Here is a 13,171-nt window from a genome sequence, read left to right as displayed (position 1 = left end):
TGGATTTTTTTTTTAATTTTTAGCTAGGCTGCAATCATAAACGTAAATAAGAATATGTAATATGAGTGCCAATTTCAGAACTCTCCATCCAAGTCACAATGTATATATACAAAACAAATGACAATGATAGGTCTAATTACGGCTTTCAACACGGAGCCTATGCTCACATCAAAAGGCAACCCATAAAGGGCACCAACTTGTCCTGTGTAAAAAAATCAAACAAAAATGGGATTGTGCTATACAAAAACTATGTTAATTGGACATGCTTTGATACTATATATGCCCTTGAATTTTTACTAGCTAACATTTTTGTTCGCTTTGGGGATTCCGTATATCGTCAGATTATCGGAATTCCAATGGGGACTAACTGTGCACCACTTATTGCGGACCTCTTTTTGTATTGTTATGAGTTACAATTTAAGTCAAAAATAAGCAAAGACCCATCAAAACAACATCTGATAAACAAATTTTATAATACTTTTAGATATTTGGATGATATTTTGGCTCTCAATAATGACGACTTCAGTATGTATATTAATGAAATTTATCCTGATGAACTTACTTTAAATAAAGCTTATACTAACAATGATCACTGCCCTTTCCTCGATCTTGATATCTATATCACTAACGGAAAGCTGAATACTAAAATTTATGATAAAAGGGATGATTTTTCATTTCCTATCGTTAATAATCCGTTTTTAGATGGTGACGTTCCCTTGTCAGCATCTTACGGTGTTTATATATCTCAACTTGTACGATTCGTTCGTGTATGTAACAATGTTTAAGATTTTTACGAGAGAAATTTATGTATTACTGAAAAATTATTACACCAGGGTTTTCGATATCACAAACTAGTCAAAACATTTACTAAATTTTATCATCGGTATAAAGACATCATTCGTAAATATAGCTCAACATGCCGACTTCTTATACGTTTAGGTATTTCACATCCATTTGTTTATGGAAATATTCTTTATAAAGCACAAAGGTGTCAGTATTCACCTCAGAAACTTACAAAACCTTTGAATAGACTTATTAAGAAGGGATATAATTACGATACTGTTGTCAAGTCATTAAAGATTGCATATTTTGGCGTTAATATTGAGTCACTGATAAGGGTCTTTGCGTCGGAACTAAACACATCTATTCTAAAACCAGTTGTTGGCATGACACGGGTTATGTTCTTCTCATATATGTTATGGTATGATACTTAACCCCTAACGGGAAGGATTGTGGCTGATGTTCATATGATGAAATCATAATCTTTCAGTCAGTTTAATTGAAGTCTGGAGCTGGCATGTCAGTTAACTGCTAGTAGTCTGTTGTTATTTATGTATTATTGTCATTTTGTTTATTTTCTTTGGTTACATCTTCTGACATCAGACTCGGACTTCTCTTAAACTGAATTTTAATGTGCGTATTGTTATGCGTTTACTTTTCTACATTGATTAGAGGTATAGGGGAGGGTTGAGATCTCACAAACATGTTTAACCCCACCGCATTTTTGCGCCTGTCCCAATTCAGGAGCCTCTGGCCTTTGTTAGTCTTGTATTATTTTAATTTTAGTTTCTTGTGTACAATTTGGAAATTAGTATGGCGTTCATTATCACTGAACTAGTATATATTTGTTTAGGGGCCAGCTGAAGGACGCCTCCGGGTGCGGGAATTTCTCGCTACATTGAAGACCTGTTGGTGACCTTCTGCTGTTGTCTTTTTATTTGGTAGGGTTGTTGTCTCTTTGACACATTCCCCATTTCCATTCTCAATTTTATTGGATTATCCTTACCACAAGATCGGCAATACGTTGGAATATTTCAATATAAAATCGGAGAAAAAGATTCAAAGTATTTAACTCTGTAGTTTTCGACATTGGAAAATCATTCTTAAATCCGTTTGTCGATCATTTCAATTTAAAAATGTAATGGAACAACATTTGACGAAAGAGCACAGATAGTTAAACATTTATACAACTTCATAGAAAAACAGTTTCTTCCTTAGTATGGGTCTTTCGGTAGCAAAAATGTACCTGACAGTAAATCATATCTACATATTATCTAAAAACACTTTTCGATTTCCTGGTATCTTTGATGAGTTTATTCTATTGTTAATGATATAAGTGCCTGATATTGATAGAGAAGTTTATCAACATGAGGGGGGGGGGGGGGGGGGGGGGGGGCGATATTTGTCAGAAGTTAATTAGCATTGCCACACCGTTAATACATGTATGTCCATACTGTTTGTGTTGGTCAATATTTTACGATACATTTCACACGGTTGCGCTCGATAATTACCACTGTGTATCATCGCCACCGGTAATTGGGTACTAACGAAGCGGAGAGAAATAGAAAAAAAAGTAAACAAGTTAAGAATTCATTCAATTTAAAGCATTTCCATTCATTTGATGAGGATGCCGCTTAAGAAATGATTTTCTGATATATAATTCTTCAAAGTATTAGGCCGATAAGTACAAAATTAATACAAGAATTTGTGTAATACTCCAAAACTTGCCACTTAGTACCTGACAATTTTGAGGTCGATCGTCCTCTGTCGCCCCATTCTCAAGATATTGAACTGTTTTTCATTATTTTTTCAGACACGTTTTTAGATAATAATAGTGTGGCATCATATTTACTGAAATTTGTTGTCAAAAACATGTTTTTAAAAGAATATGGACAAAAAAATTGTTTGTTTGTTGTACGGCGAATTGCAGGACGTTGTACGGCGAATTGCAAAATAACAACTTCTGTCTATACGGCGTCTTGCAATTTATAATAATGTTAAGAGGAAATTAATCACTGTTTAAATAATATCAAGTGACGATATTTTGTTGATATTAAAGATCTACAGGCTTACAAATATACAAAATGTCGTACTTATCAAATATTAATAAATATATGCCGTTAATTTAGTTCAGAAGTCCTCGTTGCGTACCGCTTTTCGATTTTCAACAACGAAAACTCGTACCTTATACATGTTATAGTTGGCTATAAAAAGCACCGACCGAAAAATGTGGAAGGACTCAACAAGAAAACTAAGGGCCTAACTTATAACAAAACAATTTATGAAAACAACAAATAAGATCATAGATGAAGCAACGACAACCACCGAACCACAGGATCGAGAATTCGAACAGACACATAAAAAAAATTTATTATCTAATTTCTGAAATGATTCATTTGTAAAAAGAAAAATTAGGAAAATACTTTGTTTTCATCGAAAGTAAGGAGAAAAAAATCGTGAATTGCATTTACAATTAATTTTCTTGTCAGTTTTTTTTTGAAAATATATAATTTGTATACATCTTAAATGCTGTCAATCAAATGCTAGTTCGATTTAATGCATAATTAGATGGTGGTGGTGCTGGTTTTTTTTTTTTTTTGGGGGGGGGGGGGGTAGAGGGTCCGTGAATATGTTAACATCACCTTGATTTTGACAAAAACAGTTAACAACAAATTTTAAATACTGATAAGAGTTAACAACAACTAATTTACCCTTTTTCCAAACGAACACAAAAGCAATGAAAAGGGAAAGTGCATCTCTTCATTCTATTCAAAAGTTTGAAAACCACTGTACAAATTCGCAGAAATGCCAAGCTCCATAAGGAATCTTTTATAAAGCTGACTAATTTTCAGAATACACACGCAAGTACCATGTTTTTTTTTTATTGACACATGAACAGACAACTGAACGGACGGAAAAGCAGACGGAGTGATTGACTCCAAGAAAAAGGACACTACATGTATTTTATAAATAATCGAACATGCTCCAAACAGCAAAAGGGATTCTTCTTCTGGTTATGTATATTGTTGAGTAAATGTTTTATGTCAATCAGTCGTAGCAAACTTTGGTTATCGTCAAGACGTAGGAAAGTGTAACAAACAGATAGAATGAGTGAATACTATATATAGGGCACAAACATTATTTTTTTATGGCGGGGGCTCTTATAGATCAAGGTTACATCTCAGTCAGGGTATTCATACGACTCATTGCTTAAATAATTTTATTAAAAGAAATTGCGAAGGTTTACTGATTTTTATTTTAACTCATCAAAACCAGTGTATAAATCAGAAAGTAATATGTAAGGTGTCACAAGTTGAAGCACTCTTTCATCTCCAAGTCCTTTTTAACAACTCTGAGTTGATATATAAAAAGCTTAGGCCCATCTTTACATTTCTGAAGCCTTAGACTAGAAAATTTGACATCAACTTGAGAATCAAGTCCTCATTTTCAGCCTCTTCTACCAGGCCAAACTGTTCAGTTATTTTACGAATTGCAAATTGAAAAGGTACTTTATTTTTCACAATTCCGTCCAGGTACTCTGGGTCAATATAACTTATCAAACATTCCATATACATCTAAATTATTTATATTACATCATAGGACTGACCATGGTTTTAGCTGGATAAGAAGTGGCTTTTCCTTTTAACGTTTTGGATACATTGCAAATAGAAGTCAGAAATAACTACATTGGTTAGACATATAAAGAGAGGCATGAGATATTCCTACGTGTTTAACACTGCCGCATTTGTTACACCTGCGTGACCCAACTTGAATCCGTAACCTTTGCTATATAGTCTTTGTATTTAGTTCATTTTTTAAATTTTGGTTCATTTAGTATATGTTTCAAGAAACAAACATTGAACTTCTATCCTCTTTTTTGTAGTTAAATGATTGCTCACTTATGAGACAGCTTCAGGTATACCAATACACAGTTACAAGTTTAGTTTCGCATTATAGCCATGGTAAATTTTCTAAATATGAAAGTTTTTGTACAATTGAATTGATTTTTAGATAGTTGATATTTGAATAATAAAATAAAAGCCTTCATAGTGGTTTTATATGAACATTTAGATTGTTTTTAACATGTTTTATAAGTCATTTTGTATTGTTTTTCAACAAAGGTTTGATGCTCGATCTTTTCAATTCAATTTTATGGAAAACTGAAAACAGCAGAAATGCATATGATTTGTTTACCTCTTGATAGATATATGTCTATGGTTTCAGGAAAGGTATCACTCTTATTGATTGAAATTTTCCTTTGGACCAAGTTTTTGAGATCTTTGTGACATGTTCAACCTCCTATTTTGCATTATTTGGTATCAAATAAATGCTGATTGTTGCCATTTGTTGCCGTTATTTTTCTCTTTTGAATTGTTAATGCCCGTGTCACACTATCCCGATTTTTACGCCGATGGCAACACGGTTATGGAAATTTTCAAAATCGGATCTGATCGTATCCATAAACGGGCTATTCGTAGTGCCATCTTTAAGTAACAATCGGCGAATTTTTCTAGCCTTCGGGGACGACTTCGGGAAGGGTTCTAAATTTTTTAACATGTTAAATAATCCCCGAAGGTGCGTCTGATGTTGAGGGTTCGTATTGAGTTCGTATCACCATCCTCACCATCGTAATATCACCGGGAATGCATCTTTGAACATCGTATTGCATTCGTGTTTCCATCGTTTCCATCGGGCAGTTTTGACATTACGATGTCTACGCGAATGAATCACGAAGGTCTTACGATGGCAGCACGACTACGTGAAGACCTCGTGATCCCGTCGTGTTGCCATCGAATAAAAGTACGAAGGCGACAAGATGGAACTACGACGGCAATAAATCCAGCTAAATGCAAGTTAATTTTCGCGCTTAAATACATTTAAAGTGCTATGCGCGATATGCACTGGTCAGTCTAATACGACAGTTAATAAAGACATTAACAAAACATGGAGCTCATATCATATGATACTATGAGATCTAAAAAGGCGATAGCGTTGTTTCTATTAATTCAAATGGAACAAGAAGAGCAGCTACTACAGGCTCAGGATTTACTTTATCAAGTCAAATATTATTTTTTATCAATTTTTCATATCAAGTAACATAATGAAAATCCTAAACGCGCCTCGTATACCAATGATACGATGCTTTTTGTCCGCAATATGCTCTTTGTCCGTTTTTGCTTTTTGTCCGATAACTTTGCTTTTTGTCCGACACTTTTGCTTTTTGTCCGTTGCCAACACTGCAGGAACACATATATAGGGAAACCAACTTTTTCTTCATTGTTCTGATATTTTTATATATCGTCTGAGTTGTTGTCACACAAATGTTTACACCATAACCATTTTGTTTTCTATATGTCATATTTTGCCGCTTTTGTATGCTTTCTCCACATCCTTCCTTTTGTCTATATTATTATGATTTTCTCCTCGAAAGAGCTCTTTTTGAATAAAAGGGATCAACGAACCCATTATCTTACCTTGCAGAAAGATCAGTAAACATGGGCATAATTATGGGTGATTATTCAGACTAGTCCAAACATTTTACAGTTCAAACCAGTCAATGCCGAGCGTGGCATCATCTCGTATGTAACATATTGGGGACAAATATGGACAGAATATTTGTATATGACACATGCAGAAAATGGTAAATTAAATATGCATATTTGAATCATAAACAATTTTTTTAGAAATCAACTTAATCATTCAGTAACTGGAAATACCTTTAATATTGTCTTTTGAACCAGCAGGTAAAAAATTGAGCAACCAATTTCCTGTGTATTATGCTATTTCAAGGAGAAAAAACAAGTCCATCTGCATCACCTTGGCCTTTGGCCTTGAACGTAAAAAATGTCAGATCATTACAAGGAGGTACAATATACCAAATGTGGTTAAAATCTTTTGAAGCATATTGTTTTAGAGTGTCCATAGGGTGATATTGTCTTGTATTACAACTGCCACTGTGACCTTGACCTTTGAATTTTAAAGTCAATAGCGCTCAAGATATTCTTAACGAGTAACACCATTCCAAGTTTTGAGCATTTTTGTTTTAGAGTGTCCAGAACAATTTTATCTACACGCAACTTACATGTACTAGGCGATGGGGATAATAAACTAGTTTGTATAAGAATTAGACAAAACAATCGGTTTCCCGTCATTCATGGCAGATTGTACAGAAACGATATGTTGTCGAAATTCTGTTCGTATCATAAAAAAGTTCAAAACAGGTAAAACGTACTTCAGACATCGTATGGCCATCGCGCCATCATCGTAATCTATCGTGTAGCCTTCGTAATTCATCGTGTAGCCTTCGTGATCTATCGTGTAGGCTTCGGCTGGGATATAAAGCTTAAATACCCGTCTTCGGATAACCTTCGTATGTCCATCTTTTACTATCGTATTTAATTTCGGCACCATCGTATAGACTTCGTTATTCATCGTACTTGCTTCGGTCACTTTTTGGTATTTTAACGAAATCGGGACCAACTTCGTACGAACTTACATTTTTCGCATTCGGGTGTCCATCTTATATCAAAATCGGGACAGTGTGACGCGGGCATAAACATTGTCTTATCGGGGCCTTTTATAGCTGACTATGTGGTATGGGCTTTGCTCGTTCTTAAAGGCCGTACGGTGACCTATAGTTGTTAATGTTTGTGTCATTTTGGTCTTTTGTGGGTAGTTGTCTCATTGGCAATCATAACACATCTTCTTTTTTTATGGTTTCACAAAAAAAAGAGATTATATTTCACCATTATTATTATTGGAAATCAAATCTATGGACGATTCTCTTTCCATAAAAAGGACAAAAACAGTTTAACATAAAAAGGTAATCCCCCCCCCCCACCTTAGATATTTGAACTTTACACTTTATTTTCTTTGAAAGTACGGTAAATAACTATTCTAAAATAAGCAAGTTGCCATACAGTTGAAAACAAGTTGCCATACAGTAAATTTGTCAACACGAGCAAGTTGCCGGTATCCTAGACTTTATTTTTTATGGTCTATATTCTTTAAAATACATCTTTTTGACAACAAATTTCAGTAAATATGATGCCACACTATAATAATCTAAAAATGTGTCTGGAAAAATAATGAAAAACAGTTCAATATCTTGAGAATGGAGCGACAGAGGACGATAGACCTCGAAATTTTCAGGTACTAAGTGGCAAGTTTTGGAGTATTACACAAAATCTTGTATTAATTTTGTACTGATCGGCCTAATAATTTAAAGACTTATATATCAGAAAATCATTTCTTAAGCGGCACCCTCATCAAATGAATGGAAATGCTTTAAATTGAATGAATTCTTAACTTGTTTACTTTTTTTTTCATTTCTTTCCGCTTCGTTAGTACCCAATTTCCGGTGGCGATGATACACAGTGATTACTACGCATTTAACATTTCAACGTATCTAAATTATACTTTCAACATGTTTACTAGTATTAACCTTGTTTTCAAATCTTCGTTTTCTCTAGACTTCTTTTCTAAATTGTTCGATATGCTCGCGTTTTCCTCTTCAACATGTTGAACTCTGTAAAGTAAATAAAAGTAATCCAAAAGTTATGTCATTGTACGATGTCGATAAGATAAAATAACAATATAGACACAGCACAACCTCTATGAATAATGAATTGAAAAAAACTAAATATGGCCTTAAAATTTAATGTTATTTTAAAACCTTGGGTTTGAACAGAAACAACAATTAAACAATTTGTATGAGTTTCTGCGTAAAAAAGTTGTAAACAAATTCGAAGTACCCTATTAATTTCAACTTCTTGTAAACAAAAATTTGATACAGCAACATTTCAACCCTTTATTAATATAAAATAGAAGTCTCATAGAACATAGTATGAAGTTCATATTTGGTACAATACAAATACAAACCATCGAAATGCAAGGAATAAATGGTCTCTCTGATATTAGTAATTATGTTTTTAATACATGTACTGATTAAGGGCTATTCAATTGTTTACTAGTATTTTTAAAACAGATTTGTATTCGAAAGATCGTAATATTTTGAGTTAGCTATAAAAGAGGTCACACAAAATGTGAAAACTTTCGATAGAGACGGATTACATGGCACATGTTTTTGATTTCTAAACTTTCTTCCTCGTCTTACCTAACATTACACCAGATATAAACTATCAAAACATGCATGAAGGGCTCGGCTCTTTTCAATTTATAAAGTATGATATCTCAAAAGGTATATATGTTGGATACAAAGTTATATTAATCTTCTATGTATATTGGTTCAACCAGCTTAAATGCACACAAAACTTCATCTTAATCAATATAATGGGAGGGGAGCTGCGTATCATGACTTTTGAATATAATTCCTCAGTAAAATATGACTAATCTTTTGCTCAATAATGTGATAAGGTCTGCTATGAATCCTAACCGTGTATGCCTTACTTAAGAATCAACTCATTCTTTTCTTGCATATTTCCCTGAAATGCTGTCTTTAGTGAAGCATTTTCGTTTTCTGATTGACGACAACTAGAACATGTAACATTACTTTATTGTAAATAATCATGTTAATATCTGAATTTTCTTAGATATATAACCAATGATCCCCAAATGATTGTCGAATCATAAAAAAAATGTTACGTCTTGTTTCTTCAGGAAAAAAAAACTGTTACTGTAGTATCAACCCATAAATAATAAAGGCAACAGTAGTATACCTCTGTTCAATAATATCGTTATTGGCAAAATTTATATGAATATATTGATTCGACGATTTCCATTTTATCACACAATATACACATTTGTAAACAAATGTTTAATTTTATTCCGGTATAGAAGACCAGAGACTTGATATGATGATAAACCTTTTGGTTTCGATGCCCTCAATTGTTTTATATTTATGACTTTTGGTCAAAGTCATACTCGATTACTATTATTCAAGAACGCTTTGACCTAGGATGTTGCGCATACATTATGACATTGCTGTTGGTTTATATTTATGTCAAGTATATATTTGAAATTATAACGGTTTTCAAGATATAGAGCGGACACTATCCTTACCATAAGACATGCGATTGTCAAATGAAACCAAAGTCTTTGACCTAGGAAGTTGTATATACACCATGACACATCATCTGACTTTGGTTAAAGGGAAAATTCACGATTTTTTACTTATGGTTTAAATATGTTCATTATGACATAATATATATATTCACAAAGTTTTATCGCTATATGTGCAGTAATAAAGGAGAAATTCAATATTTAATGAAAAAATATTAACTACTTCCTGTAGGTCGTGACGTTTTCTCCTGGTTTTTGCATGCCGGGATTTAAAAAACAATCATTAAAAGTCTTGGTTTTTAATCATATTTTAACGTAATCGTAAGCGCGCCGATGACTTATGCTTTATCTAATAACCATCCGATAATAAGAAGATAAAACGCACATACGTTCAATTGTACTTATTCATGAGATAAATTTTCTATGTTAAACGTATATATTCGAATTATTTTGGTAGACAACACAAACAGTTATAAATTGATTTTTAATTAATGTATTTTCGGACTGATAAGGTGAACAAAGTAAAGTACAATAATCTGTAAAGACAATATGTTGGTGTACTCTTATTGACCTTTTACTATCTCTGCTATGACTTGGTTGATACGATGTGTGTATTCACGGTTCTGTAGCAATACTCGTAGATGGCTTGTTGAAAGGTAAATTGTTATTTGCACTTCGGTATTTAACCACGCCTTTCGGGCACACCTTGCCAGGTGTGACTGTCTATTCGGATCAGTGAATTGTAAGACAAGGGGAGCATCAAATACACATATTTAAAATATATATTCAAGTTGGTGACAAATAAAAATTGATCGCCGTGGAATTATTTAATTATGTTTGGTGCTATTATTTATTTGAATTCAAATAAGTTAATTTACTAAGAAATACACAATTTTTGGTTAAAGACGGGAAACTTAATTCATATGTCCGATTGAAATGATTTACACCTTTTGTCCTTGATTGATGTCTAATAAAAAGGAGAACTTAGAAATTATAAATAGCTTTACCAAAGTATTTTTATTTGTCTTTATTAGGCAAATAAATGAATGAGAACACTTAGATTTAGACTTTTTAAAAGCCACGTACAAATTAATAACTGGAACTCACTGAAGATAACTCTACCGAAGCGGAATATAATATGAACGAATAAAGAAAAAATACTTTTGTACTTGAGAAGTCTTAAAACATTGACAGCAAATTTAAGGTCTTCTTGGAATGGAATCGAAAAATTACGAATAGATATTCTTTATCAAGTGTGAAAAACGTCAACCAAATTTAATCATAATCGGGGACGTCCTTATTAAAGTAGTCTTCGTCTCACAACGTATAATACTTAATACCTATTTGACCAAAGATGTTTAAAAACAAAAGACAACGAATTTAATGTCATCTTTCCCTATTTTTGAATGTAATTATAAGTCTGTTCAACTGGCAAGAATACCCCTAAAGCGGACAAATATATGACAAGCAGTTTATTCTTTAAATTTGCTGTCATTGAATATCAAGAAAGAAAATAAATCCCGAAAATTATTTGAAACTTTAATACTCAATAGCTTTCCTAGAAAATATTCACATCCCTCGGGGATTATTAGTGTACGTCCAGTTGCATATGTCGGAACAGTTGTGGTGATGACGAATTTCTTTCTTTATAATTGATATATAAATCTGTGATTTTACTATGTTCATAACTTCGATGAACCAAAGCAAGTTATAGATCGACCTGTATTTAAATCAAATTGGTCCTCTTCTTCTTCTTCTTCTTTTTTTGGTATACAATAGTCTATCGAATTGGATGATTACATACTGTTGGTATACGTGGACTAGTCTATTTACAAAACTTTTACCCCAATTTGCACAAAATGTATGTTTCTTTCTTATGTTCAATGTATACATGTATATATTTATAAATTGCGCTGTAGTTCCGTAACTTTCTATCCGGGCGTATAAACGAATCGTCGACAAGTGCGCACGTTTTTTTAATCAACATTTCTGGAATGATCCAACTATGTCCTTTACTATTGACAACGAGTAAATATTACATTGTCCCAGAGACATATAATACAATTATATGTCTCTGATTTTCCCCAAATTAACCCTTGGAAAAAATACGTATATTTGTATATCTTCAATTTTTTTTTTGGTATCATTTTTTTTTTTTTTTATAAATAATATTCTTTACACCAGAAATTTTATTTACAAACAAGCGTATGAGTTAAGTAATGACTAGTATATTATATCACTTTCGGACACGCAAGACAGAGATGTATATTATACATGCACCTGATAGTTCAAAATGGAAAGTTATAAGTTATCGGCCGTGTACACTGATCAATACCTACAGAAGTGAAACGATGCATGAACTTGCAGGCCCGACAGGACATCGCTTGAATACCTGGTCGTGTCACCTTACACCCCTCACAATACCTTTGGGAGTAATACCTTAAGCCATGCGGGTGATCAGTGGAGCGAAGATCCTAATTTATTTGAATAAAGTATATTACTTTAAAGAATTATGAACGAATTAGATTTTCGAAAACAATTTTCACGGAACTCTTATTTATGATTTGAACTTTGACTTTTTAACTAATTCCAATATTAACAGTTTAAAAATAACAGACTATATGGTTATTAAAAATATAAGAACATTTTCCGAATCAAGTTAGTCAGTCAGATAAAACAACCGTACGATTGACAAGATATCGACACGTAATTACGACAACATCGGTTACTGTAGTTTTGTTTCTTTATGGTTTATAGACATATCGTGATTTTTATTTGGACAAGATAACAAAATGGCGGAACGGAAAGAACTGATACTCAAAATTTAAAATCGATGGTGATCTCTTATCTAGCGGAATAAAACTTTAATATTTATAAATATGAGCATTTTTATACAGAATGGACATAATATGAATTTTTGATTTTTTTGCGAAGTTTCCCTTTAATATACATGTCAAGTACGAACTTTGAAATCCTTACGGTTCAATATATCAAGAACGGACACATTTGTTAAGGACGGACAGACTTATCACTATAGGCGACCGGCAACAAGGCGAGGCCCCTTATAAACTTTCTAGTTTTAAGTTTGTAAATAATTTTCAGACTACTCAGTGCATGAAAAAATAAGATTTGTATTAACACTAGGGGGAGACGTTGTTTACAAGAAACCTTGTCATCATTTGTAGCACCTTGGATAAATCCAGTGCGACTTATAATCGTCAGTCATCTACATTTTATAATTACAAACAAGAAAGACAACCACGACTATTGAATATTTCGAAATGAAAAGGAATATAATAGTTTATAGATATACATTCAAGCAATATTATCATTGATTTACGAATCTTATGTTTGTGGCCCACATGATCGA

At 32.9% G+C, this 13,171-nt stretch overlaps 1 protein-coding gene across 1 annotated transcript in view; it reads right to left on the bottom strand.

Annotated features, from left to right (window-relative positions):
• Window positions 1-13,171, bottom strand: part of LOC134697569 (uncharacterized) — a 53,810-nt gene that overhangs the window by 22,354 nt on the left and 18,285 nt on the right. Inside the window, exon 7 of the mRNA XM_063559852.1 lies at window positions 8,225-8,308. Coding sequence (XP_063415922.1) covers window positions 8,225-8,308 — 84 coding nt within the window. The remainder of the gene's footprint in view (window positions 1-8,224; window positions 8,309-13,171) is intronic.

This window comes from Mytilus trossulus, chromosome 14, assembly GCF_036588685.1.
Source record: "Mytilus trossulus isolate FHL-02 chromosome 14, PNRI_Mtr1.1.1.hap1, whole genome shotgun sequence".
Lineage (NCBI taxonomy): Eukaryota > Metazoa > Mollusca > Bivalvia > Mytilida > Mytilidae > Mytilus > Mytilus trossulus.
Note: the sequence above shows the minus strand (reverse complement) of the source record. Positions and strands in the feature narration are given on the sequence as shown.